Source organism: Lonchura striata, chromosome 1 (genome assembly GCF_046129695.1).
Source record: "Lonchura striata isolate bLonStr1 chromosome 1, bLonStr1.mat, whole genome shotgun sequence".
Classification (NCBI taxonomy): domain Eukaryota; kingdom Metazoa; phylum Chordata; class Aves; order Passeriformes; family Estrildidae; genus Lonchura; species Lonchura striata.
The window spans coordinates 103,474,671-103,501,908 of NC_134603.1; the positions used below are offsets into that span (position 1 = coordinate 103,474,671).

General features: G+C 36.7%; 1 protein-coding gene across 1 annotated transcript in view; it reads left to right on the plus strand.

Moving 5' to 3' along the window:
* Window positions 1-27,238, plus strand: part of SUGCT (succinyl-CoA:glutarate-CoA transferase) — a 339,298-nt gene that overhangs the window by 7,803 nt on the left and 304,257 nt on the right. Inside the window, exons 4-6 of the mRNA XM_031503930.2 lie at window positions 859-944; window positions 1,747-1,797; window positions 6,670-6,790. Coding sequence (XP_031359790.2) covers window positions 859-944; window positions 1,747-1,797; window positions 6,670-6,790 — 258 coding nt within the window. The remainder of the gene's footprint in view (window positions 1-858; window positions 945-1,746; window positions 1,798-6,669; window positions 6,791-27,238) is intronic.

The following is a 27,238-nucleotide window of genomic DNA, read 5'->3' on the forward strand; positions in this document are numbered from 1 at the left end:
TATCTGTGTTTCTGTATCAGTCTTCCGTGCTGCCTCACTAAGGAAAGTTTTCAGTTATGTGAAGTTAACAAGTAGATGAAGTCTGGATATTGAAAGAGACACAGGAATGCACACGCTTGCTAACACTCAGGACAGTGATTCTGTCTGAAGATGAATTTGGCTTTAATTCTATATAAAATAGGTTGCTAGTCTTCATGATGAAAGCTTAAAAATTGGAAATTAAGCATAAATGATACAGTAATATCAGTGTCTGCAGTACATTTAAGGCAGGATTTCTGGAAGAGCCCTGCACCAGCTATAGCAAGCACTTCTTTTAGTTGGTGTTGTGCAGCACGCAACTTAATCAGTTGTCTGTCAGTGGTATCTCGATGTAATGTCTGGAGTGTTTCAGGAATAGATTACTGACCAGATGAACTGTGTGACTTGGTGCAGGCAACAGACTCTACTAAATTCTTCAGGATTGAGTAAAAAGAATTTCATTGTAGCTCTACATTAAGTTAAAACAAACTACCAAAAGAGCTCCAATTCCCCTTTCCCCAGGCTCCTCAAGAAAACAACTAAAATACCAACCCACAAGTGAAAAACAACCAAAAAATGTGCAAATACACTAGTGGTGTGTATTTTCAAGATTAAATGGAATCCCAACACTAGAAAAACTTTATTCATTTTTCTTAATTGCATTCTCTTTTAGGTGCTTTTTTGGTATAAATATCCTAAAATAAATGTGCTAAACTAATATTTGTCCTGCCTGCTAGATGAAGCTTAGGTGACTTAAATGTGATATTGGAGAAAAGCTTTTTATTCTTATTTGTTGAGTGTGTCATATTTAGCACATATTTGTGATGGTATTTCTTTCAGGAGCTGGTGATGACACAAGAGCCTGGGGCCCACCTTTTCTTGGGACAGAAAGTGTTTATTTTCTCAGTGTCAATAGAAATAAAAAGGTAAATGGGGTGTGGAACTGAACATGGGCCTATGTTTTCTGTAATTATAACTGAATATATAACACTTCTTAGTTTTATTCCTAACATACATAATGGAGGGATACTTACATTGACCTAATGTTATGATTAATAAATCCATAAATTTTTAGAACAACAAAGATTACAAATAGGTTTCTTTTTACAAAAAGGTTTGTTTTTAGAACAACAGAGGTTATAAATCTCTGGTACTGTGCTGTGGGCAGCTGAGGCAAAATGAAAAAGCAAGAGTGCTCCTGATGGTCTTCAGTTGCTGGTGCTAATTAACTGAAAATGAAACCTGCTGAAAGCGAGGGGTATTTTATTTGAGTGATCATTTTTTTCAGGTGCATCAGCTCAGTTGACCTGTGTTAGCTCGGAGGAAGAGTGCTGTGATGGGTGAGGGTGGCTAAATCTAGCTTTTGAAACTTACCATGAAGTTTCATGACATACTCAAATTGTTTATTGGCTTATTACCATTAAAACAAATATTTCTGGGTCCCCCCGTGTGCTTGCAGTAGTGGGTTCTGTGTAAATATATAGTGAACAGGCTGCCCATCTGTCAGACTGGTTTTGGTGCTTGTCTGATTCACTAATGAGATATAGTTCAGTTTGTTTTTCTGAGAGATTTTTTTTTCAGGAGGACATGGGCTATGTGTTAAAATTTATTTATCTAAATTAGCCATAGTGTGCAATTTGACTGTTGATTATGTTTAGAATGGGCTGATAATCCCTTTCACATAATTTTTCCACATAAATTACTGTTGTATTTATTTTTAATCCCTAGAGTATAGCCATCAACATGAAGGATTCAAAAGGAGTAAAGCTAATCAAAGAGGTAGGTCTTAATAGCATGCAAGATGTTCTTATTTTGTATTGTTGTGATCCTAAGTGATTCATAAGTTACACTAAATAATAAGGATTAAACTCTGCATTTCAAATATGAATTTGATAATTTAAAAAATCCATGTATGCAGTAAAATTTGTAAATTACAGTATATACTCCTGTACTCTGTGCTTTTGGACTTAATGTTCATTATAACTTGTAATTACTTTAGATTTAAATTTCCATGAAAATGTCATCAAAATCTTCAAATGAAATATTGTGAGGAAGTGGTCTAGTAGCCTATTCCTTTCCTGATGCTGCTGCTGTACTATTACTGATCTTGCTGTACTACTGCAGCAGAATGATTCAAGATGGGCTGATCAGTGAGCAGTTAGGGGGAGGTGCTGTGCTCCCGGAAATGCAGTTTTTGGATGTTACAGTGCTCAGTTGCTGTACATCTTCCTGAAAAACATTGTCCTGTAGGTGAAACTTGGTATTTGCTTCTTTTTCAGTATTTGCCTTCAACGTCTTTCTTTTAAGGTGATCCATTTCCATATTGAAAAATAATAAAAGCATCAAATATCACATTTTGTCAAACTTGAGTTTCGTCATCCCTTTATTTATTATTTATTGAGAAATGCAAGATCTGTGGCTTGCTAGTGCTGTGTTTTAAGCCCTGCAGTAGTAGCAGCTGACTTCTGTTACTGCTTGTTTCAGGATCAGTTCAAATCTCTTTTTCATAGTGACACTATGTGTCATGCAGTAGGTGGAATTTGTCTGGTAGTACTTTTTATTTGGAATACTGCATAAAATGGAAATACATTAAGTTTTCTGATGCTTTTGATTTGTTAGCTATGTAAAGGTACTTCATATGGAAATACTCTGCAGATTATAAGCCAAAGATTCTACAGTGCCTTCTCTTTTTGCAGAACAGAGACATTTATTGTTCATTTGCTATAGAGCTCTATGTTTAACTTCTAAAAAACTTGCAAGCAAAAATTTTAATTTGGAAAAATTTTGCACAGTATAACACAGGCATCTTTTTGGATAAACTAGTCATATTCTAATTAAGTGCTATAAAAAGTTTTCCTATTGTGGAAGAAGATTAATTTATTATTTGACATTTAGAAGTAGTGAAAGAGAAACTACTCAGAGTGTCCACTGATTCCACATGTGTGGGCTGAAGGTGTTTGAAGAGTTAGTTAAAGGCAGGTGGGCCTATGAGTCAAGATGATGTAGAGGGAAAAGTGGCATAATCTGTTAAATATTTACCACACTAGCTGTAAAAATGAGGAGGCTGTGTGTGACAAAGTAATTTCTTACATTTTATATTCTTTTTAAAATTTGCTTTTATAACCACTATAGCTGTCTGTTCCATAAATCAATGCCATCCCTGTGATACAGCAACATTGAAAACTGATGAAGTTCTGTTTGTTATGCTACTTGTGGAGTTGCTCATCCTTCTGCTTGATTTTGAATGATATATTTTGAAAGCATTTGGTGCAGACGTCTTGACATTCCATTATTAATCTCAGATGAAACTTCTGTTTGGAGTTTTGTCAAAAAGTATGTGTAAAGGGAAGTTATTTATAATAGGCTTTTGTTTTCAGTTGTCTTCTGCTATATACAGAGGTGTATAAATTGGGCATTGTTCAGCATTGTATTTGTTACTGTGACAAGTGTCCATGTCTTTAAAGTAGCTGATGAAATGTATTAATTGAAGTTTGTGACAACTGCTTAGTCATACATAAGTATCAGTTGTGTCACCAGTGTAAAAGCTACAAAGAGATTTAATAAGGTTCTAATTTATTTACCTTTATTAAGCAAGGTATGATGGTTAAAATAGATTTCATTTCCCTCATATATTTTGTATAGTTGGAAGAGGGCAATGGTCAATTTAGAATCATGTTAGAAAAACAGGAGTAGAGAGTCTTCAGGTATATGACAAAAACACAGACTTGACAATTAGTAATATCAAGAGAGCTGAAAAAAATCTATTAATCAGGAGTCCTGGCTGCTTGTCATCCTTTGACACAACACTATAAAATATTTTTTCAAGCATCTATTCTTTCATACAAAATTACTTGATTTCCACAAAATGATTCCTGTGACTTCTTTATTTCTTTCTATGTTACTTGTAGTCCTTTCTTCCCTTCTAGTGCTTCTGGCTGGCTGTTAATTTGCATTCCAAATATTTATCTGCCTTCCTGAATAAAAGTTATTTTTTCTCTTCAGTGATTGTATATGTGCCATTCCCATGCTCTGATATATTTTTGTAGTATGTCTTTAGAACCTTATTTATTGGTTATTTTCAGAAACTCATTTTAAGAAACTTTAAGAAACTTCTCTCCTGTGAATTATTTAGCCTTAACTAATGAACTTTTAAATTTTTTATTCATTAAGAACTTGGGACTTTAATTGGCTGGGAGCTGATGGCACTTCTTCTCTTCCACTATTTTTAGCTGAAAGGTCAATATGTCACGTGCAGTGCTCTCTTGCTTGATAAAGCAAGCTACTCACATATATATATATAGATGTATTTGTTTATATGCATGTGTTATGCAGATTCTTCTCTGTAGAGTTCTTGTAAAAAACAAAGCACACAAAACACAAATCCCAAAACAAACAACAAACCAAAAAAACACCAACCAAAACTTCCAAGAGGTATGCATGGTTTCCTTTATAAAGTTAGTAGCACCATTCTTTGCTATTCAACTTAATGACTACTTTGGCATGAGCTGTGCTGTTTGTTATTTCCTGAGGCATAGATGTTGAGCCTATCAGTGTCCTCTCTGGAACAGGTAGTACTCCAAGTCAGATCTGTGTTGTATTGCTTTGTTAGTAGGTGTTAAAATACAAATGATGTTTAGAGGACTTTTAGGGCACGGAGTATGAAATTTTAGTTGACAATGGACTTAAAACCCCATTGAGACTGAAAATCTCTGTGCATTTTAAGAACATAGTTTGTTTTGATGCCTTGAGAGGCTACCTAGAACAGAGGCTAGGCAGTGTTAAAGGAATAAAGTAGGTATTTATTAAAAAGACCTTCAAAGGCTACACCCTGGGCAGTACAAGAGCCCAGCTGTGGCTACAACCAAGATGGACAACAGGTCACACGTTTTCAGTTTTATACATTTTGGTGCATTGACATATTGGGGTTAATTGTCCAATTACAGCTTCAGGTTATGAAGTCCCATCCTTCCAGATTGCTCTCCTCAATTCGCTGTTTATACTTTTTGGGCCTGAAGCTGCAATGATGTCCTTGGTTCTCTGGCTGGAAAAGGATTGTTTTGTCTAACTAAACTGTGAAGAGAACTTGCTAACACATTATAATAAGTTCAGAGTTATATACTAATGCAGTTCAGAATCTGAAAAATATGAAAGCTAAAATTTAAGGCACCAGTTTGGATGTATCCAGTTTTCCACAATGGCAGAATTGTTGGTTCGGTGAGCATCAGAGCTACATGTAGACTGCCACCTTTATGCGTTAAAAACTATTTCCAGTGAAAACTTTAGATGCAAAGCTGGCACAGCACATGTACTGTGTCTTGAAAACTCCTTTCTCTGAGAGCCTATATCCTGCTAAACTGGCCCCAAGTCAATATGGTGCTTTTCATGTTACAATACTGTATGTCATGCTTTCTTCCTCAGTGGCTTGTGGCATCCAATCACTGTAATTTCCATAGATTATAAAATCACAGTGAAAGCAATACACAAGTTGTAACCAATTTAATCTCTTGTATCAACTAGGCTAAAGCTATAGCATTACCATTTTGTAAAGTATTTATGTGTGAACTGTGATGGATTTAAATAGAAAATAAAACCTCCTTAACTTGATCTTTCAAAAATGTATTGTGATTTCTGTTATGACATTAGTTTATAGGAGCTTGTTTAACACACTATATATCTAATTACACAGTGATATGGCAGCTTCAGAGACTGTGATTCCTTGATTGGCTGCAAATAGCATTGAGCAATTAATACACTAGTTATGCTTAAAAATGGGTGCACAAACATGTGTACCTGTCAGGGAACATTTCTTAAATTCCTGTGCACTCGCACATACCCCACACAATTTACCAGGCAGAAAGCTTACAAGTCCCTCAAGGCATACATCTGTCTTTTAACATGTAGTTCTCATGCTTCAGGAGTCAACTTGTGTTAGTCTTAGTGAAATTTGCATAGTTATATCTGCTTATAATTTTTATAAGAGAGGATGGAATTTAAAGCAAATCAAGGTTATATGTTAATCTCAACATCAATAGATTTTTGGACTGGGTCATTCATTTGAAAGCAATGAAAAAAGTCATGTTGCAGAACTTGACAGCACTATTGTATTTAATGTGACTTTATGATTTAATGTGATTTTAGTGTTGTTGGGCTACCTATTCTACTTCTACATATATGAAGTTGGATATATGGCCTTGTTATAGTAATTCTAGTCAATGACTTGAATATTAAAAATAATTTAAAAATTATTTATGTTATGAAGAAAACATGAATAATGGAGATATATCACTTTTCTTAAGAAAAAGGGGGTAGAAAGAATTTATGTGAAGATTGTCCTGTAAACTGTTGTTAAGCCTTAAGAAATTGATGTGATACTGTTCACATCAATTAATGTGATACTGTTTAACTCTATCACAGTTTTGTCTAATCACTCTAAGATTTTGACAGTCTTCTTTCTAGATATGCAGCATCTCTAATATATAGTTTGCAGAAATGCACAATCTGACAGACAAAATGTATCTCTATAGGCTTTTGTTTTATCAGGAAGACCAGAGCCATTTTGATTAGCAAGATTTTAAAATTAAATTGCATAGGAATTTATTCAACTTTTGGGAGCTAATTAACAGATTTTACTTGTCCTTTTCTTTCCTAAAGCTTGCAGCAGCATCTGATGTTTTTGTGGAAAACTTTGTCCCTGGGAAACTGGCTGAAATGGGTCTAGGTTATGAAGACATTGAAAAGATTGCTCCTCACATAGTGTACTGTTCAATAACAGGTATTTTATTTTCAGTTCTTTATGTTCATTATTTCCTTTATTTCAGTCAAAGTGTTATAAAAGTCACGTGGTGTGGGAACTCAAAATGTCTCTCAGACATTTTTAGAGGTTCCAGGCCTTGGTCAGAAGCATTCTAGACCCTGGCAGGCAGCTGAAAAACAGCTGTGATTTTGAGTTTGAGCCATGGAATGAATTACCAACTTTGGAGGTGGAACAAGCAGTCACAAAAGGTTAGATAGTATAGTATAAGTAATTACAAAGTAGGGGGGAAATTTTTTTAGTATTGTACAGGGGGGTTTTAGCACATGTGCAGGGGGGTTTTCACTTTGTACATGGGGGTCAGAAGTTCTAAGATGGAGGAAGGTGGGATGACCCTGTTCTTCCTCCTTCTTTTTCCTTGCCTCCATGACCCTGGTGATGTTGGCACTCACAGATTGGTTTAGAGTAGAAAAGCACTTTGTAATATAGGTAGTAGGTATTGGGGGAAGACTATAAACATGTAATACGTAATATATCATATAAAAGATAGCAGCAGCCCTGGGCAGGGGGAGAGACGAAGAAGACAGCAGATAGAGAGGATATCAGTGTGTGTGTGTGTGCCTCTACCCAGGCCGCTGATCAAATAGCCGCAGTCCAAGAACATAATCTGTTAGATAACTAGCAATAAATTGCCTCGAGACCGAACAGCAAAAGCCTGAGGAGTTCTTCTTTGGAAGCACGGGTTGGAGGAGGAATTTCACCACCTTATGAGACCCCAGAGCAAGGCTGGGGTTCTCACAACGTGGCTGTATAGAAGTGTGTTACTTTGATGTCAGTTAAGTTAAATAGAGAGTTTAAGTGAGTTCAAAAACGGGTATAGAAAATTTTTGAGGAAGCAGCCATGTCAACAGCTTAGTAGTTGTTCAGTGTCATTGCCATACCAACCTGACATGTTCCTATTGATTTAAAAGGAGCCAGGATGGGCTGGCCTCCTTGGATTTTGTTTAAACTAGCTGAAAACTGAGATGTCTTTTTTTTTTTTTTCTTTTTACTCAGCAGTTTTACTGAATTAATTTACATATTATGTATTTTAAATCTGGTAATCTCAGTATTTTTTATTGCCCTGAAGTATCTCTCTCTTCAGAATTGTGCAGTTACCTGTTTATGGAAGCTTTATGTGACTTTTTTACAGTCTATTGTTTAATAACTGTAAGAGTAGCAGAGTTGTATGTACTTTATAAAAGCAGGGAAGAATGAAAAGGAAGTAGACCCACATATGCTGATATTCATATAAAAATATGAATATCAATATAAATGAATACAAATGAATATAAAATAATTTTAAGTTTGAAAAACTACTTAATAAACGTCAACCAAAACCACCCCCCAAAATCTTAATCAATCACTAAAATAAAAAGTCTAATACTAAAATGCAATTAAATAGCAGCAGAAGATACAGATATTTTTAGACTGTTTAAAAAATCATAGTTAACAATCTTTTCTCTTAGATTTCTGCAGAATAAATTAAGATTGGCTTTTTGGTTACTGGATACGATGTTATTTAATAGAAATCAAATAGCTTTTTAGTCTTTTGTGGTGTATTTATCATGTTTGTGTGGAAAATGTTTGAAAATATCAAGAGCAGAAAGACAATTATATTCAGGGCTTGCTGAGAATCTTTGTTTAAAGACCTATTTAGGTTGGTCAATGGCTAGTTATAACAATATTTTTCACATTTTCTTGTGCATATAGTCTTACAACTAGAATTTGTCAAGTGGATTTGCATTTTTTGTTCGCTTTTTAGTTTAGTTGTTGTACCCATAATGATGAAATGTAATTAAAATTACATCCAAACAATCTGTATGAGGTACAATACCCTCTCATTTTGTGTCAGATCCTCCAGTCTCTTAATTACCTTTGTAACTCTGTGCTTGCCTCATAAAGTCGATGTCTGCCTTTTACTGGGTAGCCCAGAGCTGGGCACAGGACTACAGCCATGGCCTCAACAGTGCTGAGAAGAGGGGGAAGGATCTTCCTCCTTGGCCTGCTTGACACTCTTCCCAGCACACAGAAAAATGCTGTTGTCCTCTGCTACAAGGATGCATACTTTTATGTGTTTTAAGTGCTCCCTCAACTGAGGGTAACTCATCCTTGCTGCAGACTTCTCCTCTGGGCTCAGGGACCTAAGATTCCCGAGAGCCATCTTTTTTTGGTAAATACTGAGGCAAAAAAGCACTAAGTGCATCCACCTTCATAGCCTTTATTTATTTTGCCGTAAATCCATGTCCTCCCTAGTCTTCCTTCTGCTGCTGATTTGCTTGCAGAATCCTTTCATGTTGTCTTTTGTGACTTTTGCCAAATTCAACTCCAGGTCAGCCTTTGCTTTTCTAACCATATACTTCTATGATCAAACAGCACCTCTATACTTCTAGGTCACTTACTTCTGCTTTCACTGCTTGGAAGGCAAATTGAACAAAAATCACATAATCTTGCTGTTTAGAGTTTTGTGTAATGCTCTAACATAACTTACATCATAACTTATAGTTATGTTCTATAATGGAAAACACATAAGCTTTATCCATAGACTATGGCAACTTGAAGTTTAAAGTGTTTAGATGTAAGAGCTAAGTGATGTTTGTTAGGCATTCATAAAGCAACTTGAATTCTTAAATTATGGTTGTTTAAGTCTTGGATACTCAACAGGTAATAAGCAATGTCTATTTAAGGGTGATACATCTTTTAGGAATAAAGACATACACCCCAGTGCCCTTAAAAAAAAGAAAAAACAAAAACATAAATCCATTGAGTTAAGGCAGGAAATAGCAAAGCCTCAATCTAAAAATATTAAAAGATGCAACCAGACTAGGGCCAAATATGCATCTGTGACATGCAGGAAGGCACAGTCAGGCAGAAAACTGATTAAAGAATTCCTGATTGATTTCAAAAACCTCTGTGCCTCTGTGATGTGATTCTAGATATTACAATTTCCAAATATTTTGTGCTGTGGTTGACTTTGCTGCGTTCAAATGTGCTTGGGGTTTTTTTGGGGGGTCTTTTCTGGGTTTTTTTAATTGCCTTTTTTTTTTTTTTTCTTGTTTTTTTAGGTGTATATGTTGTATATGCAGGATAGCCAGGGGATCAGGCCCAGCCAGCCCAGTTTGTGAGGGGCAGGTCCTATTTGACCAACCTGATCTCCTTTTATGACCAGTGCCCACCTTGTGGATGGGGGAAAGGCTGTGGATGTTGCAACAGCAAGGCCTTTGATACTGTCTCCCACAGCATTCTCCTGGAATAGTTGGCAGCCCATGGCTTGGACTGGTGTAGGCTTTGCTGGGTGAAGAACTGGCTGGATGGCTGGGCCCAGAGCCCACAGTGGTGGTCAGTGGTACCACATCCAATTTGTGGCTGCTCATAAGTGGAGTTCCCCAGGCTTCAGTATTGGGGCCAGTCCTGTTTAATAAAGTTATTGATGTTGTGGACATGGAGATTGGGTGCACCCACAGTAAATTTGAGGACAACACCAAGTTAGGAGGTAGTGTTGGCCTGTTGGAGGGTAGAAATCTGTAGAGGGTTCTGGCCAGGCTGGATTGATGGGCTGAGGCCAATTAGGGCAAGGTTCAGTAAGGTGAAGTACCAGGTTCTTCACTTGGGCTGCAACTATTCCCTGCAGCACTACAAGCTGGGGCAAGAGCAGCTGGAAAATTTCCCAGCAGAAAGGCACCTGAGCATGCTGATTGACAGCAGCTGGACTTGAGCCAGCAGTGTGCCCAGGTAGTCAAGATGGCCAATGGCATCCTGGCCTGTATCAGAAATAGTGATTGTCCCTCTATACTCAGCAGTGGCTGGCTCAGCACCTGCTGGCATTTTGTGTTTGTGGTTACAGTAATAGTAGCCATTACCCTATTATGCATTAGGGTATTTGCTAGATCCTTTAAGTGGTTCAGATACTGGAGTGCTGCACTCTTTGTTATTGTATTTGTCCTGGTCTAGGGCAAATTTGGGTGAAAACCTCCAAAGGCATTCCTCTAGGAAGCAGATTCAAGCAGCCCCTCCCCCAAGTGGTTCAGGAAAAATTTCCTTGAAGAAAAGTGGAAAAAGTGTTCATTTAACAGGCAAAGCATTCACCAGCACAAAAAATGAACAATATTAAACAGTAAAACCTCTTGCCAATCTGAAGAGATGACAAACTCAGAAAGTCCCCTTCGTGGGTTGCAGCTCAGCTCACCCAGTCTGTTATCAGTCCCTCTGGCACTGGAAGTGCCATGGCCCAGGTGGGCCACAGGTGTGAGCTGCTGTTGCTCTTCTGGGTGTTCAGTCCAGAGCAGGTTTAAACAGTCCCAAGAAAAAGAAAAACCACAGTCCAGGGAACTTCTGTGCCTCAGCTAGCTAAAAAGTAACTACAACCAAAGGAGAGCTCTGTCCTGCTGTCTGTCCGCAGACAGCACAGTCCAGGATGCAGGGGAGCAAGTGCAGTTTCTGATAACAAACTCCTTCTTCCCTCCCTGCTTTGCTCTCGGAACAAGTCTTAAAGGTGCAAGACTTATTATCCAGCATAAACAAAACAGATGATTGGGGATACAACCATCAAAAAAGTCACCCCGGGGCATAATGTTTTTGTGATTCCTGTTATATAGAATTATTGTTTTGTACTGCTTGATGTGAGCCAGATCAGGCTGAGCTGTCTTCAGAATATGTCAAATTGGTCCTGTGGCTGTGAATGGTTCATATATGCCATATGTAATATAACAACACTTGTATGTATTTCATTATTTCTCTTTCTGGTAGGTAAATAAACTATCATAGAGATGTTATCAGGTTATTTTTAATTTATTATTTACTTTACCCTCCTTGCTCTAGAGTATTACCATGAAATCTAATTATTCCAAGTTCTAGTAGTGTATGTTCCTTCTATCCTCCTTTTCTCATCAATTCTGATGGCCAACAAATAACAACACTAAAAAAAAGAGCCATGGCAAAAAGGTCTCCACTCTTTCCAGTCTTCATTTAAAAGAACAGAAGTTCTTGGTGTTTTAAGAAAGCAACTGTAATTTGTGGGTTTTTTAATGCAGAAAAACAAACCTGCTTCCTTTTTTGGTTTTGTCTTTAAAAACAGCTGAAACATTCTGTGAGAAATTTTGAAAGCATTCAAACTTCTCATTCTTATACAACTTAAAGTTCACGATTGAACTCCATTACATAAAATACTTTTTGTTAATGAAACATACATGGAGGTGACTGCTTCTGGTGAATTGTCACATATTTTAGCAGAAAAATAAAAAATAAAATCTAGGAGACATGTTTCTTAGAAATCAGAAAATATGCTACTTTATAACTTAAACAATATTGAGACATTTTTCTTTAATACTGGAATAATTTTTGTGTGGAGTTGCCCCTCTAAATTTTGGACAATTGAAAATAGTAAAATTATATACAGTGATAATAAAATGAAATATAGTGTGTTTTTTTCAGTAAGTCCAGGGCCATAGGTAGGTGTAAAGTTTAGACATAGGTATACCAGATGCTGTCTCTTTTATGGTACTTTGGAAGTTGTGATTTGCAAATTGGGTTTCTTATCCAAACAACTCTGATTTAATCTATACAGCTTTGCAGTCAGTGTTGCAGTGTTTTGAGGATATCCAGGACATTTCCCAATGTTCCTGCTGCTTTGAGTACACTTGAGCTCCAAACTGCCTGTTCTTACTCACCAGCTGGCTTTGCTTGGCTAGAACTAGTTTAAATGTAATATATTTTGATAGTTCTGTGGTTGAGATTGGTTTAAGTTCTGGAAAATTGGATGGTTAAAGAAAATCATGTACAGGTCACAAGGGAGTGAATGTTTCTATTATGGTCTGTGTGATGCTGTCACTTGGAAAGTCACAGTTTAATCCTGAACAGGAGAGGGCACTGTTTAAAAGGACAACATGGTTTCTGAATAATTTTTTTTTTCTTAAAAGTCTCTGAAGGTAACATGTTTTCAAAGAATTTTACAGTTTGTTTATGAATGATGAAACATACTGCTCTCAGGTTCTCTACCCCAGCCTTTTGCTCTGCTAATCTATGTGAATTGTGATTTTTCTTCTTTTTGAAAAAATCTTGTTTCAGTATTTTTTGTAATTTTATTTCTTACTGTATAAATGTGATGCTTAGTTTTCTGCCTTTTAAGGAAATTTTACTCCTGTAAAGACTTATTAGTGTATTTAGGCATGAAAGAAATTGAATACAGAATTACAGAACCACAGAATAGGTAAGGTTGAAAGTGTATCCTATGGTCCAACCTCCTGGTTCAAACAGGGTCATCCTAGAGCACACAGCATAGGATTGTGTCCCATTGGCTCTTGAATATCTCCAGTGAGGGACACATAACAAGCTCTTCAGGCAATCTATTCCAGTGCTTGGTCACTTGGTGCATCTTCCAGTCCATCAGTCTCTGCCCATTGCTTCTTGTCCTATTCCTTGGCATCTCTAAGAAGAACCTGACTCTTGGCACGTACCCTCTTAGATATCAATACACATTAATCAGGTCTCCTATCAGTTCCTTTTTTTCAATGCTCAGCAAGCCCAGCTCTCGCAGCCTGTCCTTGTGAGGGATGTGTTGCAGTCCCTTATTCATCTCTGCTGACCTCCAATGGACTCACTCGAGGAGCTCCATGTCATTCTTTTGCTGAGGAGCCCAGAACTGGACACAGCACTCCAGATGTGGCCTCACCTGGGCTGAGTAGAGGGGCAGGATCACCTGCTGACCTGCTGGCAATGCTCTTCCAAATGCACCCGAGGAGAGCACCCAGTGCCTTGGCCTCACTGCTGGCTCATGGACAGCTTGGTGTCCACCAGGACCCACAGGTCCTTCTGTGCAGAGCTGCTTTCCAGCAGTTTGTCCCCCAGTCTGCACCGGTGCAGGGGTTATTCTTCCTCAGGCACAGGACTCTGCAATTGCCTTTGCTGAATTCCAGGCACTGCTTTCTGCCCATCTCTCAGTCTTCCAGTTCTTCTCTCCCATCTCTCTCAAGGTCCTTTTGAAGACCATTTTGAAGCCCTCTGTGTATTTGCCACTCCTCTGAGCTTTGTGTCACCAGTGAGTTTGCTGAGGAGGCATCTGCCCCTTCATCCAAGTCTCTGATGAACAAGTTAAATAATCCTGGGCCCAGCACTGAACCTTGGGGACACCACTTGTGACAGGCCTCCAGCTAGAGCCTGTGCCACTGATCATGACTCTTTGGGATCTCTCGTTATACATAGCTATAATTGTAAAGACTGCCATGAAAACATACTTCGTTTCAACCAAAGTAACTATGAAGATAGGTTTTTGGAATTGATATTTTTATTAACTTGTTATTACTGTAACAGTTTATATTTCTTGGGAATTTGCACCCTCTACACCACAAAACTTAGTTTTAATTCTGAATTGACATACAATTTGACTACACTAAACTGATTTTTTTTTTTGACAAACAGTATGTTGCTAAAAAGGGAAAAATTAGGTCGAAAGAGTAACAAAAGTTTTATAGAAGTGTTGTAGGTGACCTGAGTTTTCTATGGGCATGAATCTGAAATTGTTGTATATGCAGCTTTTATTTAACGTATGCACAGTTGTAAAGATACATAAATGAACACATTCCAAAAAATTAAGTAAATCCTCTGTGTCTCTTTAGTGATTCTGGTTAATCTATTGGAAGTAAAATAGTTCTTCAGTCTACCCATTTACATAATGTTTAGTAACAACTTAAAAGAACAAGCATTTGGCATTTCCCAGTATCCTGTTTTGTACAGACAATTTGTAGTGGCTTTCCCTGGGAAGACAATGTTATAGTTTTGATGCATATGCTACTTTGTCTCTAGTATTTTCTCAACAGGAAAGAAAAGGCAACCACAATGTGTTTTGCTGGGCAAAGGCTAGCCAAAGTGTCCTTCAGATCCTCTAATTTGTGAACTAACTGTGGTAAAACGTGGAATTTCCTGGATTAGGTAGTTTTTAGATTCCCTCCTACCAAATGTTTCTGGCCCATAAAATTACACATAACTTTGTGTGGGTGTGCCTTCATGCCCACTCATTCCCCTGATTATTGATGTTTTTGTGGCTTCTATATTGTTTAAGTCTGGATATAGTTACCTGATAAAAAATGCCAAAAAAATGATAGCTTCAGTTTAAATAATTATTGAGCAAAATAGGTTCTTGATGGTGTAAATGATTTGTTGATGGCAGGCTAGTTAAAAATCAGGTATTCATAAGCTGACTCAGGCAATGGTTGTAGTTGTAACTAAATAATAGCAGCTATTTGAATGGTCTTGAGCATTAATCTGTTCAACAGTTTTTAAAATTTGTGACCCAAAGTTACTAAAAAAAGTTCTTTGGGTTTTCTTTTTTTGTAATTAAAAAAAAATAAAAAGAAAACAAAACGACAACAAAAAAAACCAACCCAAACAAAAACCCCCAAAAACCTAGGCACAACAATTTGAGGGAAAGAAAAGAAAAAAAACCAAACACAAAGGAAGGTAAAAAAGTCGCCTGCATTGCAAAACATCTGGCTGATTCAAACAGCCAATTCAAGCAGGATGATGTGCAGAATGAATTGGAAATTAGAAGAATTAACTGATAATTACAGTTATCACTGACTTTTAAGTATATCAAAACCAGCAAAAATTTGGAGAATCTATTAGTTAAGTGTCTGGTTTGACAAGGAAGTGAGTTTTCTCCAGAAGCTGGGGTCAAACCAACCAGCGGTCAGATTTGGATATTGACCAGTGAAGGCATTGGAGCACTGAAGGCTGGGCACGCCTCTGAGAACACAGGGGGTTAAAAGCAGAGAATTCCCAGGGAATGCTCTCTTTGGTTTGGTCAGTGAAGAACGGAGGAGAAGCCATGTGGCCTGCAGAGGGAGGCCAGGGGTGAAGGGATTGGAACCAGGTTGGCCCCTGCGCGTGGAAAGGTGGAGAAAATCTGAGATGGTTTCGTTCCGTGGGAGTTGGAGTTCTGGAGCCAAGATTTCAGCCATCCTGGGAGTCCAAGACTTTTAACCCCTTCCTGGACAATGAAAGCTTTGTGAAACATGAATCCTCCTTGATCTGAGAGAGAAGGTAGAAGGCCTGGGGCCTGAGATGTCAGAAGAAGATGGGATAAGAATCCTAGGTGGGAGGAAATGATGGAGCAGCTTTTGGCTGGACTTATCTTGTATAGCCTTAAACTCTCCTGCAAAAGAGACTGCATTTTTAGGGGGATGCAGTGGTTGGAGCCAAGAGAGTGACCTGTTGCAGTGATGCCAGGAGAGTGACAGGAGTGGAGTGAACAGAGAAAAGCTGAGGAGGGTGTGGTGATGCCCTCTGTCTTCAGGAAGAAGAAAACCTCAGTTCTCAAAACCCTTGGCCCCAGGGGAGGAGAAAATGGGGGCACTGTTGTCCCAAAATGCGAAACTGTTGTTCTGGTCCTTGGCACAGCATCCTTAAAAGGAACCCTGTGAGCAGTCTTGGTCCATGCACAGTGGTGAGAACACTGTACATGGAAGGAGGATGTCACACTGGCAGATTTTCTCCAGGCAGTGCCATGTGTGTAATGGAAACACAAAGAGGTTGCAACTGTGTTTCCTGGGGGATCTATGGTGCAAGAGAGACTCCTCTCTCCCTGGATGGACTGAGTATTGATTATCTGAAAGGTGGTAACTTGATTGAGGGTCCAAGTTTTGTCTCACTGTGTTTTGTTGGAAATTGGGTGGGGGGAGGAGGAGGAATGATTCAGTGTGTGTCTTCTATTATAGTGGTAGGTTAATTAAGTTTTTTTCCTTTATTTCTAAGCTCAAGCCTGCTCTGCTCTGTTCCTCATCGCATCTCACAGCACTCATTTGGGGAAGGTGTATTTTCATGGGGGCACTGGCATTGCGCCAGTGTCAAACCATGACATTAAGGAATTTGGAAAGTGCAAAAATGAATATTGGTTTATTGTGATACCAGTATTCAGTAAAACATATTCATGGAGTTTTTTCAATAAATGTATTGTTTTCTATTAATGGAAAATAATGCATTGTCTGATTTGTAAAAGAGGCGTTGTCAGAACAAACTGGGTATCATGCTTCCAGTAGTTCTTAATGTGTTTTAAGAATAAGGAGGGAGGTCTTGAACATCATACATCTCTTAAGTAAACACAAAAGTCACAAGTTTGCAAGCCTTGAGGTATGAGCTTCAGTGCTCACAATGATTGAATAAAGCATTTGGAGGGGAAAAAATATGAAGCTTCTACCTGAGCTTTATTTAATAAAAATAGAGCCTTCCAGCATTGGAAAAGAAAATTAAGCTTCTCTAATCTGTTAATTTTTACATTATGCAGTTGGTATGCAGTTGGAAGATCTACCTTTTATTTTTTTTTTTTTTTTTTTTTTTTTTTTGATCACTTGAAGTTATCTGTGTGGGCAGTTAAGAGAAGTTTATCAGGGTCTAGAGATAAAATAGTCTGAGACCATTTTTTGACAAGTTAATTAGTAGATACACAAATTTTTTAAAGACAATGCAATTGGTTGTCTATATAAGGATAATAAAACTTGTGCTATATATTCTAACTGTAGTAAAGTTTTTTACATTTATGAGTAATTATTTCATAGAAAAGCTAGGAAATTATGATGTACAAGAAATAAAAAATCTTGGTTCAAGAGGATCAGAAGCAGTCTCATAGCTTACTATAGATACTTCATTACAGTGGAAGAAAATGTTTCAGAACTGATGTTGCTGGATTTTTTTTTTTTTTTTTTTTTTTTTTTTTTTTTTTTTTTTTTTTTTTTTTGCCTAATATAGGTGATGGACTGCAATGTGGATAAGTCCAAAATTCTGATGCCATCATGTGCTACTGGGGGTTGTGGGGTTTAGATTTGAGAGGCAGGAAGAACCTGGAGGTGATTTACAGGTAGAAGGCATAATTTCCCTTACAGCCTTAAACTGTCCTTTAGAACATTTCCTGGGGGTCTGGCTAACTCAAGCGTCATGGAGGGCTGGCCTCTGCTCAGTTCTTGTTACTGAAGCCTAGAATTGGAACCCTTCCTATCAGTTTCTGTGTCAACACAGCACAGTCATGTGTGAAGTCCTAATGTAAAAGGTCCATTTTTAGTAGCCTGAGAGCTCTATGCAGCTCTGAAAGCCCACAAAGCTGGAAGGAGTCAATTTACACAGCAGGGTTAAAATTAAAGATTACATTGGCCAAATTGTTTACATAAATAAAAGAGGAAGGGTAGACTTAAAGATTGGAATAAATACAATGTACTGTGCTTAATCAAAAATAATCAATTTTAATATAGTATGAGGAGCACTGGGTTAGAAGAGGGTTCTTAGAAGACTTGGTTATAAAGATAGGGAATGATCAAAGTTGAACATGAGTCAGTGATGATATCATTAGATGAAGGACTAGTGTCATACTGGATTGTATAAAGATGAATATGGCCTAAAGGACTGTTTCTCTACCCTGCTCCACATTGTTAAGGTTGGAAGGTGAAGTCCACTTCTGGGTATCACATTTAAAAAACTATGTGAAAAAGTAGAAGAGAGTTGAGAGAAGAACAATCTATAAGTAAAAAACATTGTGTATGAAAGGTAGCTTGGAACATCAAGTTTTTTCTTAAAAGAAATGCTGCTGTGATCAGAAGGAAGGACTGTGGTTGGCCATCTAACCATCTCTTACTAAAGTGTTCTGTACATTTGCACACAGCAGTTCTGAAGTGAAGATCCTGATAGTATGTGAAAGCATCAAAAACCTTTGCTTATTGCATAGAATTAGCTAAAATGCCACTTGGAATTGAAAGAATGAGTGTATTAAGAAAAGTAAATATAAAAAAAAATAATTTTGGGAGATAGTAATTAAAATAAGGGTTCCAACCTGACAGTTGGAGAAGTGGATTGTCTCTGTTTTCAGAGATTTAAGTAACTGGGACTATGTGTGCAATGTACAAAATAAACTATATGGATATTGAATACTTTGGTGCCTTTCTGCACTGTACCAATATGCTGCATTGTAATTCTCAGTGTAAACTGCATATTTGTGCAAATTGGTATCTGGTTCTTTCTGCAGTAAAGAACCAGCTTTATGGCATACAGGAGCTCTAAGAATTTTTTATACATCTCATATGTAATTACTCTGATCCCTGAGGTGGCCATCAATATATGATCAAATGGACTGAGTCTTTTTGGATTGTATTAATTCTAAATATGAATTTCTGAAAGAATTGGGAACAGTTTTAACTTATATAGCACAAGTGTTAAATATTGTAAAGACAACTTCACAAAGAAGTTAATTCTTGACTGAAAGTCTGCATGATGATAAAGCCAAGGAGCCAATTCCCCTTATGCTTGCAGGCAGTAGGATGGTTTTTCAAGCTATTATTCCTTTCTTCCCACCTTCACCATGTGAACAAAGCCACTAAAGAAACTGATGAGAAAATTTAAATCTCTATTTGTATTATACAATGTTCACAAACAGAACTTGAAAAATTTAATATTTTTAAAAAACTTAATGTGGAAGAGGTAGTATTATCTCATAAGTTCAAGATATCTGATTCCTTTCTAAAGGAAAGACATCTAAACAGATTTGTGCCTTAGCCTGAAAAACTAATCCTATGCCATTTGAGTATTTGTGTCAATTTTTCCTTTTGGTTGAGCTAGAAAAGTTCTGTGTGAAGCAGCAAAATGATTCCTGGAAATTAATTAATGTGTGGAAATTAATTGGCTGAATGCATATATCCAAATACTACTTCAATGATGTCCAAAAAGAACTTTTCTCTTAAACTTAGGAAAAAAAAAAAAAAGAAGTCTCTTGGTCCTGTGAATGAAGAAACAGTTCTACAGTTCTTGTTTCTAAGAAAGGAATCAATTGCCACAGCAGTGTATGGGTGTATCAGTGATGACTTTAGGTGGTACATAGTTCTTCTGGGTAAATTCCCTGAGAGAACTACTTTGATCTGTTAATGTAGGTTCTTTCCTTTATGAAACGGAACTTTTGAGGCCAGTCAGAGTACATTTACATCATTTCATAGTGTTGTGTAGAAACAAAAACAAGAGCTCTCTCTAAATCATCATGGTAAATTTGACCTCAAGTATTATAGCTGCATTACTTTTGTGGCCAAACTGATTGAGCCATTTGTCATGGTGTAGCAATATGTAGTGTTGATTTGCTCACAGTACTTTTTTAGGATCAAAAGATAATTTGTGTACCTGCAAAACTTTAGGAAGGAAATTCTGGAAATAGATGTCCATTGATTTAAAGTGAGGCAGTACTATAGCTGATGCTTCTGAAAACAGCCCTTAAGTATCATGTTTTAAGGACTTAATTTTAGCAGTACATGTTTAGATAGTTTTGTGCCTCTCCTTTATTCTGTCCTGTAGATGGTAACCTGTGCAGTCCCAAACCACTCTGTGCTTGGCACGAGACCCATTCCAAAACAGTCTGATGCTGAAGAATTGGCCCTTTGTGGCCTGTATTTCTCCCGAGGGTAATGTACTCAGTATATACAATGTAAACTGCAATCCTAAACACATGAAATTTAATTTTTGTAAATGGTATATATATATATATATATATATAAATAATAAAGCAAATATTGTTATAGCCTTCCACATTTGATGGCTTTATTCAGAATTAAATGAGAAGGACAAATGGGAGCTTTTAATTTCTTAGCTCTTGGTGCCAATTATTATTCTACAGAAACATGGCCACAAAACCAGGGTGTACTGTCTTATGGTGTATAAAAATTTTGATGCTAATTTCTGCTGCTTCTTTTTTTTGAAGATCTCCTAAATCTTTACAGTTGTTTTGTATCAAAGGTGATCCATCTGCAAGGAGGTGTTTACCTCATGCTTCTCTAGACAAAAACGAAAAGCATTAAATAGGTCTATTAGACCTAGGAATTTTCTCTTTACTGAAATTAGAAACTTATTTGGAGTGTTTTTTTTTTAATAAAGAGTTGGTTTATTTTGTGTTGATATCTACTTTTACTGAAAAAAAGTCATAATGATTGTGATGAAGATTGGGAAACAATGACTTCACTGCTGATCAGACTTTCAAACAGATGACAGGACTACTTTGAATTACTTCTGCTTTTATTGTTCACATATTTTTCATATTTCTTTTTAAGAACCATGTGTTTTAGAATCTTGATTCTTAGGATTTGAATTTTTTGGGACTGTGTGTTAAAAGTATTGTAATGTTTTTCAAAATACTCTATTTTCTTTTTGGTTTAGTTTTTTTACTTATGATTACATAAGTTTGAAGTGTCTGCCTAACTAAAATGCCTGAAATTTTACTCCTAAGCAGTTGATTTGGGAAATTTTTATTAACTTTAGCTCCTTAATCAGAAAGACTATCAGCTGTAAACTGTTGGAACCTGGATAGTAGTCCAGAATAGTATTAGGCTTAGCCTCTTAATCTTGTCATCTATCTTTCTCTGTTTCTGGAGACAGAATATACATCTAGTGGGTCTTTTTGTCTCCATTTGTTTTCATATTTCCATGGTGCTCTATGATTAAACCTGTTTAAATATGCTTTTACAGCCCCTTTGGGCAACATGAGTTGCCAAGAGGTGGCATAGTTAAATGTGAACAAGCGAGATTTGACTGAGGTGTGTTGCAGAGCAATTAAGCTTGGTAGATCTTGATTGGAGGAGAAACAAAATTAACTTGAATTTGGAGCATTTATGCTTTTCTAATAGTGATGGCAATGTTTTGTAACTTGTACCATGCACAAAAAAATGTGTATTTAAATCCAGAGTGACTGAAATATAAGTTCTACAAAGCTGGATTTCTTGGGTGTTTTACCGAACTTCAAATATCTCCTTCTATAGGATTAACGTAGTTATGCTGTGTCAAGATGCAGAACCAAAGGTTAGTTTTCCTACTTAAAGCACATTCTTGTTGCTGGTGGGTTTATATACTGCTTACAAAATTAGCATAGGCCGAAACAAGTATGTTCAAAAGAGGATTCTATAAAATTCATCTGGTTGACAAACTTTTTGGAACTGAGAAAGAGGCTGTTTACTATACAACAGACTTCTGTCAGCACAGCTGTGCTGGACAGGATTGTGAAGAGGTGCTAACACTGACTGGTTTAGTTGTTTTGGCAGAAACCATTAGCAAATATGTTACTATATTGACAAAACTTTTCTTTTGCTGGTAAAATTGTTCTTCTTGGAGGCGTTTCTCTGTAAATGGTTTTGCATTCTAGTATGAAGTACAATTTGGTCTGGAAAACTGCATTTGCTCTGTATTTGCAGGGTTTTGCCAGTACTTCAAAAATAATAAAGGGCTCTGGCATTGACACAGACCAAACTTTTGAAATGTATCAGTAACACAAGCAAGTATGAAAAGGGTAGAGACTGAGAGGTGGCAAATTGAAAAAGGGTTAGTGAGAAATATGTGGGAGCTGACAGAATCTCTTTTCTGTTGGTTGGATTGATATCCTAGCAGGACTCAGATCTGCTGCACATCTTCAGGAAGGTGGGCGTTTCAGCTGACTGACACTAAGTCTTTGACTTTTTGCTTCTTCTGTTATCAACACAGCACCAGCAGCTAGAGTGCATTAACTTTTATTTTTTTTCTGTAAATGATTGAGCTACCATTAAGCATCCTAGCAGGAGGGCTTAGCTGTTTTTTCCACTATTATTTTTTCAGTCACACATAGCCTGAATGTCCAAAATACTGTGAGTTTTGGAACAAGAAACTGTTGAAAATGAGCACTCTTCTGAAACACTGTGTTCCCATTCTTTGTTCAGTATGAAGCATATATAAAGTTTAACGAACCAGTCATATTTCTTCCTTGTTTAATATTAAGTATTGACTTTCAGCAGTGCATGAAAGTAATGTTTTTCTTATGCCTTCTCATCCTATTGCTTGTTCTTCCATCTAAGTAGCAGTATTTTGTGTAAAATCAAAAACTTCAGAATTTTGGACTCTGTCCTAATGAACAATACAATATCAAACAGAGAGCCTGTGAGTTGTAAGATTTAACACTGGGTTAGTTTACAGTGAATGAAAACAGATTAGATACTGAAAATCCTGGATATTTACAGCACAGTACAACTGTGAAGACACTGGTGGTTTAATGTTTGTTTTTCGGTAGCTATTATGCTTGGACTGGTGCCTAGCTAAGTTAACAGAAACAAAGCTGGAAGATTTTAGGCATCTTCAGAAGCCATACAGCAGGATTTTGTGAAGCAGTATTTATTGTGTTTGAGTTGTAATAGTCTAAAGAGAAGACTTTGATCATGAAAAGATCATGAAATAGTTTGTTTGTTATTAGTAAAAATTTCTCTACTTGTTTCCAAATTAGTTATTTTTCAGGGAATCTCCTGTCTAATAGCATTCTTATCTGCATTGTCTTGTTTTGTTAATCTTTTTTCCTTGCCTGGTGGACTTAGTTCATTAAGATTGCAGGAGTTTTCCTTTGGTTTGTTTCATTGTTTCAAATGGTGAGGTTTTGTGATTTCACCAAAGAAGCAAGTATAACTAATTAAAACGGTGAAAAGATCCAGTGTCTTTGTTGTGCCCTTTCACGGTATTGTCTGTGGGTGTTTTTTGATTTGTAGGAAGACTGTAAGTAGCTGCTGTTGACCTGAAAATGTTTTCCAAGTAAGCATATGGTTTTCATTACTTGTGTTTTTAGAATACTGTTATAAAATAAAACACTGTCAGTAGCTAGCAAACAGAAAAAAAAACTAGTCTTGGGTGTAGAAGACAAACTATTGAAAAATAGCCTGTTTTTTGTCATTTTTAGAAACCTAGATAGTGTCAGAATGTGGCATTTTTCCATGTACCTGATCATTAACAGCAGTTTGTATCCCAGTGTTTATGCCACCAGCTAAACCCATTGATCTGCAAGTTGTCTTGTAGGGAAAACTTAGGAAGTAGCGAATGTTACTGTGAAGTAAGAATGTAATGAGAATAGGTCTGTGGATAACAGTCTTGTAGGTAAAAGCTCTTCTAAAGAGGAGAGGATAATCTGTTATATATAGGACAAGAAGTGACTATTCACATTTCTGCAAAAAAAGGATTCCTATTAAACATTTAGAAAACTTTCTAACAGAGAGGATGGCTTTCTTTTCCAGGATAGGGAAGTTGGGATAAGGATACCTAGTGCCATTGTGATTGTGTCTTACAGTGACCTGACCACCATTTCAAGAGGAAAATAGGAAGCTAAAATTTTGTAAACTCTCTTAAGAGACTACATCTTCCAAAATTATTTTATGAAACTGCAACTACAAGTTGCTTATTCATATAAAACTATGTTCTTTGTACAATAAGAAGGGGTGCTATATATCATGTGCCTGCTCAGAACATATGACTGTTTATCAGTTTCTTGTATTTCTGTAAAATTAAAATAATGATCTTAAAATTATGGGAATAATGGGAATATCTTAAAATATATGGGAACTAATTTATCAATAAATTTATTAATGAATTGAACTTCTTTTAAGATTCAAACTGAAAAGAGTAAATACCTTTATTTCCAGACCATGTATTTTACCATATCTCCTCTGTTTTGTGTGTGTAGACTAAAGAGAAGTAAAAGCAGGCTTAAAAAATATCACTGAAGTTATTGAAAGTGTTTAAATGACAGCCTGGGATTCTAAGACTATGTTGCATTCCATATGACTTAATTCACTTTGGGAACTTTATAGATTTGTTTTTGAAAATTTTTGAGGAAATTTTTGGGAAGTTTAAAAAACTATTGCATACTGGTTTTGAGTTAATTTGATATGCCTTTCCAGCTTCTATCCCTGAGGCACTATGTATTTGATCTTCGAGGGAGAGGTCAGGGTCATAGTATGTATTCTCAGCAAAGGACATGCAACCCCCAGGGGAAGTGTTTGGTCGAGGTCAACTCCTTCATTGGACACTGCTGCACAGATTTGTCTGTCAACATAACTATGTACAGTCACAACAAATGATGTCTGTTCAGGTAATATCCACTTCAGAACGTACATCACTTGTTTCAGATGGGAAATAATGATGTAATTAAGTAATTACCTTGCCATTCTGTCATGGGATCATAGATAATCATGTCCTTATCAGAAGACTTCTCTGAGGCTATCCTAACACTACGTTGCTTGGCTATAGCATCAGAAATATTAATAGAAAATACAGCCTGTATGTACTTTTTAGTTTTGCATGACTTTTGTCACTATAAGAAGTAGTAAGATTATGAATATCTATTGAGCTGAAGCGTGGTGTCTTTCTGTTGACTCCTGACTGATTTCCAGATTAGCCAGATATTTCTCATAAATATTTGCTCCCTTACCTTGGTAATAATAGTGTGGCAGAGTTGAGCAGGCAGAGCAGTACTAGCAAAGTAGGTGAGGACACACAGAGGCTAGGATAGACAGTTTGTCACAGTTTCTGTGCAAATTTTGAAGCCTGAATGTTCAGGGTAAACGCCATTGCTACACTGGTGGGAGTAATTCACTTCACTATTTTAATACTAGCTTTCACTATATAAATATTTGTAGTCCTGATATCAGCTGTATCTGTACCAAACATGGAACAAGGAATGATTTTTTTACTTTTAAGTGTGTTCAGCTGGAAATATTTGTGTAAACCCAGAATAGCAATGGGGAATTTGGGTGTCTCAGCCTCCTTTAAGGTGGGGGTAAAGTTTGAATACCTAATCTCAGTGTGATCTAAAAGCTTTTAATTGAAACTTTGTTTTTGGAAATGGTCATCATGACACATTTAATTTCTTAGAGCATGTAGAAGAGTGACCCCACCTAGAAGGGGAAGCTGCTTCTGTCTTAAAATTCAGAATAACTTAAACCTTCACTGATTTAGCAAAAAAAAGTGATGGCATCTCTTGAGTAATTACAGCTTGAGCTATGGAGGGAAGGACTGCTTTCTTGTAACTTATATTTGGCGTGTTATAAAGCTAGAAAATATGGCCTAGAATTTTGCAGGCTGATTAAAAGCCATTTGAAAACCAAACTTGTGTTGTTTGAAATTATCTGTGGCTGTGTCCCAGAACTGTGGTTGGTGCCTTAATAGGAGTTGTGTGAGGCTGGGTACACAGATCACATGAAAATTGAATGGAGTTCAACAACTGGCAGAGGCTGTTGTTTGTCCTCTTCTACTCTTTCAGTAGCTAAATCTTAGCATAGAGTTTTGTCTTTGATTTAACAATTCTGTTCTATCTATGCCTTCAAACTTATAACACCTGATTTCCTTCAAAAGACAGGGTTAGAATGTTTAAATCAACATGTATAAAAGCAATAAATGTTGTACTCATTTGCAATCATCAACTGAGAAATGAAATGTTTTTATCAGATTGGTCAGATTTTATACTTTCTGACTTAAGGCTTATTTTTTTTTAACATCTTTTCATCTTTCTTGACAGTTTGCTCTGACTTCACCTTTTTTGTAACTGTTCTGATCTCCTGTAAGCCTGCCTATTCAGGAAGTTGTACTTCCTTTCCTTCTGACCAACACATGGCAAGCATTTTCCAAAAGTCGTTACTCGTTTTGCTAACGCATTTGGCAGCTCTGACACTGCAAAGTTTCTTATAATGCGTCGGTTAAACTTTGGCTTTTGTCATCGCAGAGAATTGCTTGTGTTCTTCTGCATGTTTCATTAATCTTTATTAAGTAAAGATGTAAGCTGTCTTTAATTGAATATTTTCTTTTGGCAATAGAACAAGCCAAAAGGTGTTTCTCATTAATTTGTTATTCAGCAGGGATAGCCATCTATCTGGATTGAATTTGTGACAATGTTTAGTTCCTGTTTGTAGAAATGCCTATGTTGAACATATTTTTCTATGTTTTGCTCAGAATATCTTATGCAGCCTGACTTTGTAATGTCGTTTGTCATCTGGGAATTGACTACAGGGAATTGGTCTGTGTTGACAACATGTCTCCGTGTTGGTTTTTCCTATCCTTTTAGTACAATGTGTTTTATATTTGGCCTTATAAAGTTTTATCATGCTATCAAATAATGAAGAAGTGCAGAAATTACGCTTTTTGGTTTTCTTGTGCATGTGATACAAATATTTTGAACACAGGTCATAATGAGAAATGCTGACCTTTCTTTTTATGACACAGAAAATCATACTCAGGCTGTCCTGTAGATTTAATTATGAGGCCATCATTAGCTTGAAAACACATTGTATTGAAGAAGTGAGAATAGCAATTTCAGGTGTTGAATGAGTTTTCATTCCCCCTTTCCAGTTTCTCTGCATTTAGTAATTCTGTGAGTTTTACTTATTTCTCAGTTGTTTTTTTTTGAAGGTGCAGATTGTGGCCCACTATCCTGGGCTGTTAAATTTCATGAAATACAAATCAAATATACAACAAGCTGAGAAATGTAGAAATATTTTTGTTAATCTTCATAAAAATCCCAAATTAATCTAAACTAACCTAGGTAAAAATGCTTCCTTTAGAGTGATTGTCCCTAAAGTTATGATATTGTAACACAGTAGTGTCTGTTTATCCAAGATACTTTCAGGCAGCTCCTAGCCAAAATGAATTTTT